Source organism: Pagrus pagrus (assembly GCF_965226575.1).
Source record: "Pagrus pagrus genome assembly, chromosome: 17".
Taxonomy (NCBI): domain Eukaryota; kingdom Metazoa; phylum Chordata; class Actinopteri; order Spariformes; family Sparidae; genus Pagrus; species Pagrus pagrus.
The window spans coordinates 3,913,393-3,921,963 of NC_140201.1; the positions used below are offsets into that span (position 1 = coordinate 3,913,393).

General features: G+C 39.2%; 1 protein-coding gene across 1 annotated transcript; it reads left to right on the top strand.

Annotated features, from left to right (window-relative positions):
* The first annotated feature begins 3,161 nt into the window (after positions 1 to 3,161).
* On the top strand, positions 3,162 to 7,932 carry LOC311273332 (major histocompatibility complex class I-related gene protein-like). The gene is made up of 6 exons (XM_084380335.1): positions 3,162 to 3,224; positions 4,321 to 4,599; positions 6,222 to 6,524; positions 6,622 to 6,723; positions 6,961 to 6,978; positions 7,144 to 7,932. The coding sequence occupies exons 1-6, from the start codon at positions 3,200 to 3,202 to the stop codon at positions 7,191 to 7,193; spliced, it is 777 nt and encodes a 258-aa protein (XP_084236461.1). The 5' UTR covers positions 3,162 to 3,199; the 3' UTR covers positions 7,194 to 7,932.
* The last annotated feature ends 639 nt before the right edge of the window (positions 7,933 to 8,571 follow it).

Here is an 8,571-nt window from a genome sequence, read left to right on the forward strand (position 1 = left end):
CTCTGAGCAGAGTTAGCTCCCAGACAAGGTTAGCTTAGCTTAGCATGGACACTGAAGTTAGAGATTAAACAGCAAGACAGTATCTCTGTTAAAGGAGCCTTCTGACAACTAAAAAGCTGACTGACTGATGTCCTGTAACGCTTCACCTCTGAGGAGGTCATAAGATACGTTTAGAAAGAAAGAGAAACAAACTGAGACTGAGAGACTCAGAGTGAGATACATGTTGAAACATGTTTATTCACAGTGGTGATTTGAGCTGACGGTTAACACAAATTAAATGTACAAGCAACATACAACAATAATAGAAATGACTTTTTTAATTTTATAATACTGATGATAAAATCAAAACTAAAAATGTATAGGTTTTTATAAAGCACTTAAGTTGTCTCAACATGACTTTTAGAAATATGTCTGCTTTATTTTATTGTAAGAATTAAAATTATTGTAATCAATGTTGATTAATATCGTTCCTTTACATGTGTTTGTCCCTTAATTAAGATAATAACATTTGGATATGAAGTATTTCACAGTCATTATATACAATATTTAAATATTGAATTCTTTGACAGTAATCATTATCATTTTTTAAATTAAAAGTTAGTAAACGGTGAGAAGTAGTCAGACTGTTCATTATTATGCAGAATTACACAGTACATCTGTATATACAAATGAACTGAGTAATCTCTACTGAAGGTCACATATCATATTAAAATATGAATAATATTTTTACACCACTTAACCACCACAATCATCACAATCATCCTCACTCAGAAATAGCCATGGATATAGGCCAAGTAATGAAGTGAAGTCACTAGTAATGGCAATATCCCAGACTCCCTTACAAATCGTGTGATTTTAAGAGTTGTTGCATCACGAGGAGAAATTTAATCAACTTTGTGAAACGGTTACGGCAAATTTTAAATCATTGGTGCCTTCTTGTAAATTCGGCATTAAGTACAAAAGATGTAGAATACCCATGGGAATGGATAAAAATATCATTATATCTCATGCAGAGATTATTAGATGGTCTTTAGAATCATTTACCAAAAAGTGGCTCAATTCAGCTGATTCACTATTTTTCTGTATCTTTATCATCATGGTTAATGTGTAAAATTAGACAATTATTGATGTATGGTTCATTCATAAGGGTGATTTATAACTAATTCACTTTTAAAAGATACCAGCATGAATGCAAGTCTTACCATCAAGTGTCCCTCACTTGAAGTCAAAGATGGGCTTTGAAAAAAAAAAATCTTTAGTCAGACTCAATCACTGACTTGAAGCTTTTTTGATATCATCATAGTTAGGCTATGTGAAAAAGGAAGGAAGTGAGGGATTTCATGAGAAAAGCTGATGACACTGTTAACACTTTATGTGAGGGGTGTTGGTGAGGACTGGGTCACTTGTAGGCGGTCTGGACTGATTTTCTTCTCAGGACAGAATCACTCTCTCTTCCCTCTGTGAGGACAAACAACAGGAAACAGCTGATCCAGCTTGGTCCTTCACTCACTTGTCTTCATCATATCAAGATGAGAACGTTATTGTTGTTGCTTCTCTTCTGTCACGTTTCATCACCAGGTAAGATCACATTTTAAATCTTTAAACTGTTTAAACTTCACAGTCCACTCGACTCTTTTGCTCCGAGTTTAGTTTCACCTCCAGTGGAGTAACAAGAAACGGTACTTTAGGTGGGCCTGTGCAGAATGATATGGGCCATCTTTATCCAGAACAAAAAAGGACTTATAAAAACTTAGAAGAAGCAAAAAGGACAAACAGAGACAAACTGCGACAATTTAACTTTGCAACATTCTGCATCATAAAGACAATGAGAGCAAAACATTGTCTGTACAACATGATACAACCAGAAGAGCTCAGTCTATAAAGGCTGTACATGTATATGTGGCTAATACACATTACTTCAGGTGAAATCCCTTCAGGAGCAAATATGAAGCATCGAACAGGCCTAGCTTTGTTGTTTTCATGGCCTACAAATATGGTTGACACCTTTCAAGCAGAAAGTAAAGTTCACCCCCCACAGGGGCCGACCACCACCAGCCCAAGGGTGGGGTGGTATAATGTTCATCTGTGTTTACAGTAGGATGACAGATTTTAAATGAGATTAATCAAAATCAGTTTTATTTATATAACCCAAAATCACAATCACATTGCCTCATTGGACTTTACAATCTGTACAGTGAACGACTTCCTCTGTCTTTAGACCCTCATATCAGCATCAGCTGTTCTGTTAGCTTCATAATTGGTTCAAAATCACACTCTGAATTGTCTCTAAAGCGAGCATGGCTCTCTTTTAGTCCCTCAGAGATGGGTCAAGTCACCTTGATTTCCATTCTTGACACTGTGGGAAAATACCTCCAAATTTGGCTGTGAAGGTGGTTTTTCAATTGCAGATAACTCGGCAGGTAAACCTGCATCAGGCTCTGGCTCAGGGGAGCAAACGACCGGGATAACCATCTCCTGAGTGATTTAGGCTGAAGAACTGGGCTGGGTAGACTCGGTCGATGGAGGCAGTGGCGTGTTTTCTTCCTCAACTCTTGCTTTTTTAAAATAACTAATTAAAGAACTTTGTTTAACTATTGTTGTGGCAGTAACGTTACATCCTCTGAAATCCAGCTAGCTAGCTGGCTGAGGGCAGCCCAGAGAGGCCTGTCGCAATCATAGCAACCATTTCATTCTGGATCCTCCAACTTGTTTCAACGGATCAAACACACAACAAGTCAACAAAAAAACATGCTCAACTTGATCAGACTGTTTTAACTGAATCATACTGAGTGTGTATTCATACTGAATGGAGGCTGTTTGTCCTGCACATTACATTTAAAACTTTTGCATTTTGCTCCTGCGCAGCTAACACACACACTTCATATCATATTTATATTTTCACTTAGCATCATATTCATGATTAGTGTTATTTATAAGCTCCTTTGTTTGTCCTGCAGTGCTACACTCCATGAAGGTTTTCATAACTGCATCAACTGGAATCCCAAACCTCCCAGAATTTGTGGCAACACTAGAAATTGATGAATTTCTGGTGATGTCCTGTGACAGCAACAAAAGGCTGGAAGTAAAACATGACATTGTTGAATCATTTTGCACAGAGAATCCTCAGCAGTTGGAGTGGTACAGACAACAGTGTTTCCACTTTTTGCCAAACTCCATCAAAGCCTACATTTTCATTTTGATGGGTCTCCTCAACCAACGTGGAGGTACAGTATGTAACATGTTATAGCCTGTTTAACATTTCTGTTCTGTAACTGTTCTGTATCTTAGTTGTAAGTGACCCAGGGCCTCAAGATACCAATCAGTTCAAACTCTAACATCATTTTACACATAACCTGAAATAAAGATTCATGTAAAGCAAACCATCACTCCGGTTTTTTGACACCTGGGCCTTATTTATAGGTGTAATTATGCTCGTATACTCACACAGACAATTGTAGTGCAACTTGGAGTCCTTCGGACGTTATTTAGATCCAACCGATCATGACCACAGCGTACGGGGGCCACGGCAATGGAGCTTCTACATAGGAATTATCTGCTGCGAAACTCGCTCATTTCACCTACATTTTGTCATGAATGGCCAGTGTTATCATCATGTCAGCTCAGCTACCTTGTTGTCGTCAACCCTGTTTCTCCTTTATTTCTCCTGCGTAATAGCTTCAGTCTGTGGTCTGTATTCTACACAAGCCATTACTAAAAAGTACAGAAATCCAAATTCGCCAAGTTATTTACTTATAAAGCAAACGAATTCATGAAAAACAGACCCTTTATGCATGTATAGACTACTTACTCAATCGAAAGTTGGCCGTTCGGTCCTGCTGACTTTGGCTGGGTCTTCCAATTTACTTTCGGGACAAGGAAAAAAGTCTCTACCACAGCCCGGTTTATCATGACAAAATGTAGGTGAAATGAGCGAGTTTCGCGGCAGATAATTCCTATGTAGAAGCTCTATTGCCGTGGCCCCCGTGCGCTGCGGTCATGATCGGTTGGATCTAAATAACGTCCGAAGGACTCCAAGCTGCACTACAATTGTCTGTGTGAGTATATGAGCATAATTAAATCTATAAACTCCAAAAAGGTCCAGGTGTCAAAAAACTGGAGTTCCCCTTTAATCAGCTGCTAGTTAGACTTGTTGCTGAAGCTGTTAAACACAAACTACTGATAATAATCTGATGATTCATGAACACACACGACTAGAAAAATAGCAGTCGTCACACAATGTACAATGTTTGTAAGATCATCTTTCCACTGAATGTTTCATCTGTGAATCAGTGTTAATTAAAGTCTCTGTCTCTGTCTCAGGTGTCCATGTTTTACAGACGGCGGGAGGCTGTGAGTGGGATGATGAGACTGGAGAGGTCAAAGGTTTCCTTCAGTTTGGTTATGATGGAGAAGACTTCAAGGAATTGGATCTGAATACATTGACATGGATCGCTCTAAGACCTGAGGCTTTCCCCGCCAAACTATTATTGGACGCCAATAAAGAATTAGGAAAAAAATGTAAGACTGTTTTGACTCAGATTTTTCCTGAGCAGCTGAAGAAGGCTGTGGACTATGGGAGGAGCTCTCTGCTGAGAACAGGTAGAATCACCTGACCTGATGTAGTTTATTAGACACAGTGATCTTCATATAGGCTGCTCAGACTGAACTGTCATTGTATTATTAATCCAACCTGTCTGACATCACCTTTTTTTGTAGTGGTTACATTTGTTTTAGTCCTGACCAATCACAGACATCTTTGGGTGACATTACTCACCATCAAAGTTCAGACTGTGGCTGTGTCCAAATTCAGGGGCTGCAGCCCTCGAAGGGCACATTTGAAGGCCAATTACGTCACAACGCTGCGCGAAGGCTGTCCAGATTTGAAGGCTCCTTCAAATGCAGCCCAAAAATGCTGCCTGCCCTTCCCTCTTTTTGGAGGACGCACCACTACTATCCTTCGCAGCCTGATATATCCCAAGATCCTTTGCGCGCCGCTGCTCAGTCCCGAAACAGAAGAGGAAGCAAGAGAAAATGGCGACATCAAGTGGCGCAGACATGACATTCAAATTTAAGTAATGGGTTTATATTTGGTTTTTAGTCATTTGAATATCCAACGCCAGATATGTTGAACTTCAAGGGACTATAAAACCTCTAAATTTTAACTTTCAGTTAAAATATGTGACACTGGTAATGCTATGGTAAATATAGTTGTTATTCACCAATGGGTTAATGTTTATTTCGTAATGTTGATAATTCAATTTAGATTTAACACATTGTACACACGCAAATGAATGTACACGTTTGATAGATTTGAAACAAAACAGACGTTAATGCATGAACAGCTGGTGACACAACCAGGAAATACTCCGAAGGCTAGACCGTCCCATTAAACAACGGTGGACGCGGCATTCAAGGTCTCTCGGAAGGATCCGGCCTCCGTGGGCCGCAAAGGCCGCGGCCTTGAAGGCTGCAGCCCCTGAATTTGGACACACCCTGTGATGCCACAGTTTGTGGTTTAGTTTAAGGAAAAGTTTTAAGGAAGTGAAGTTTACACAGTTTCAGTGTTTCGAAATAGAAATATTTCCCCTGAACATTGACACTGTGATTGACGACCTTACTGTGAATCATAAGAACAGACAGACATTGTTCTTCTCTGACTGTAGTGAGTGTCTTTAGTGGTGGTGTAGCTCCCTCCTCTGTCTGTATACAGATCATGTGGAGGCTGTGTAGCAGATGTGTTGTTATGTACCCTGTCATTATTACACTGTGGTCTGGATACATGGATCACATTACTTGGCCACCATCAACACTGTCCTTCTGCTTTTTTAAATATCAATATTTAGTCGGCCGACGCTATTACAAACTGTCACAAGCACATGGGCGACATGATTCACATCATGCTGCTGGTTTCACACTATTCCCCTGATCAACAGTTTGCAGCAGTGATGTGCCAAGAAACATAGTATTGCAACAAAATAGTCAGCGCAGACGAAGCCTGCTCGCAAGTAAAAAAGGATGTATATGATGCATCATTTTTAGTATTTAAAAAGTTTGCAGATGTTTCTTGAGGAACAAAATGTATCCAATACATTTGTTCAACATTTGCTTGGAAGCACTTTCACACCTTCTGTTACTGATTCCAAATTTGATTTCTTCATCTTTCTTTTACCTTGTTTCTTTTCCTCTCTCTCCTCTTTAATATCTCTCTCTTTACTCTCCAGAGCTTCCCTCAGTGTCTCTCCTCCAGAAGACTCCCTCCTCTCCAGTCAGCTGCCACGCTACAGGTTTCTACCCTCACAGAGCCTCACTCGTCTGGAGGAAAGATGAAGAGGAGCTTCATGAGGAGGTGGACCACGGAGAGATCCTCCCCAACCACGATGGAACCTTCCAGATGAGTGTTGACATGAACCTTTCATCAGTCACACCTGAAGACTGGACGAGGTACGACTGTGTGTTTCAGCTCTCTGGTGTGAAGGAGGACATCATCACCAAACTGGAGAAAGTTCGGATCAGGACCAACTGGGGTAAGAGTGAGATCAGAGGGTGCTGAAGGGGAGTGCATGGGAATTCATGTTGAAAAAAACAAAAACATTGACAATAAACTATTATTGCATTCAACAGTGAAGCCCAGTGACATGACCGTCCCCGTCACTGCTGCAGTGGTTGTTCTTGCTCTCATTCTCATCGGTGCTGCTGGATTCATGGTTTACAAAAAGAAGAAAGGTGAGAGAGAAAAAGGAAAGATTTCACTACTTTGATTTCAGTCTTTGAGTTGATTTTTTTTAATCAGGTTGCAAAATTAAAACAAGCATCAGAGAAAGTAAATACAGTCAGCACTAAACAGACTGAGTATAAACAGATACTCAGTTTGAGTGAGTAGAAGAGAGGAATAAAGTGACTAAAGATAATCTGGCATTTACAACTGTGACTGAAATGATTTGTCTTTTGTTTTGATTTCAGCCATTCGCCCTCCATCTTGTAAGTAAAACTTACTTTGGTTCTATTTCAACTGATCTGACTCACACTTCATGTTTTAGATTAAAAAATGTTTCACATTATTGTGCAGATTAACCTTTTCAACACTGTTTCCTGTATTTATTGTTTTTAAAAGTTCAATATGGGATGTTTGTTTCTGACCTGCAGCTCCTGACAACAGCACAGAGCTCTCTGAGCAGCTGAATCCAGAGACCTGAATGACAAACACGCTCAGTGACTCTCCTGGTGTCACTTTATTTACCTTTGCAGAACTAAAAGACAGTAAAAGATGGCTTGTTGCAAGTATAGTTATATAAATAGGACTGATTGAAAGGTGGGACTGTTCTATGTTCTATGACTCCGATTGGTTGTTTTATTAATTGTTGTTTTCTGTTGAATTCATACTCAAAACAATCAGAGGACAGCGTATGACCAGACTTTAGTTACAAACTATTCTAACTCTAACTTTACAGCTTGTACGTTGATCAGTTTATAGAAAACGTGTATAGTAATTGTGTAGTAAGACATTTAGTGGTAGTGACGTTTAAGTCACGACTGTGATGTCATCTGTTTATAGTCTAACATTATCTTTTTACTAATAGAGATTTAATTTAATCACAAAAGTTGTGTTCAAGAATCATAAACTTGTGTTTGACACAGATAATATTTTTGCAAACATTCCAAAATTCAATTAAAAAATCCCATAGACTTCTTGTGGAGGGAACCAGGTCGATGCTAACTTCAGGGTTAACCTCCAAAAACATGTTATTGCTGCACCACTCTATAGATGGAGAATGTGGAGTTTGGTCTATCATGGAGCCAGGGCGTCTCTCGTATGAGCGATGAGCAGAGTGGGAGATATATATCCACAAATTTACAACTATGAACTTATGAGACTTAACATGTAAATTCCTTTACATTGATGAACACGAATGAATGTTAAACTCAAATGTGTTGTTCTTTCTTATTGTGCTGATGTTTGTATTTTCAATAAAATCCTCACATTTTAAAATGTTTGGTCCACATGCTCATTTGTGCCAACACTTCAATATATTACCAATATATTATTCAGTATTTTCACAGAGGATTTGAATGAGGAGATTGGTATCAATGTTAACTCTGAGCAGAGATAGCTCCCAGACAAGGTTAGCTTAGCATGAACACTGAAGTTAGAAAAATGGTGACTTTTCTTTAAATTCCACTAAAATCCAATAAAAACTGCTGTCTCGTTCAGCCAGTATAGGACCACGTTTGGGAGAAATTTCGAGTCAATCGGTCTGAAGACCTGGAAGCTATTGAAAAAATCGTCCGAGGTTTTCATGAAAAATGGCTGCTTTTCTTTAAAATATTCACCAAAAACACAAATTCCACGCGAATTCAATGGGGACTGCTGTGTCTCGTTCAGCCAGTATAGGACCACGTTTGGGAGAAATTTCGAGTCAATCGGTCCAAAGACCTGGAAGCTATTGAAAAAATCGTCTGAGGTTTTCATGAAAAATGGCTGCTTTTCTTTAAAATATTCACCAAAAACACAAATTCCACGCGAATTCAATGGGGACTGCTGTGTCTCGTTCAGCCAGTATAGGACCACGTTTG

What these genes read in the sequence shown, in the direction of transcription:
- LOC311273332 (XM_084380335.1), top strand. Translation starts at nt 3,200, where the DNA reads ATGGGTCTCCTCAACCAACGTGGAG. An exon ending in TCTCCTCAACCAACGTGGAG is followed by an intron (nt 3,225 to 4,320) that starts GTACAGTATGTA and finishes TCTCTGTCTCAG; the next exon opens with GTGTCCATGTTTTACAGACG. An exon ending in GAGCTCTCTGCTGAGAACAG is followed by an intron (nt 4,600 to 6,221) that starts GTAGAATCACCT and finishes TTTACTCTCCAG; the next exon opens with AGCTTCCCTCAGTGTCTCTC.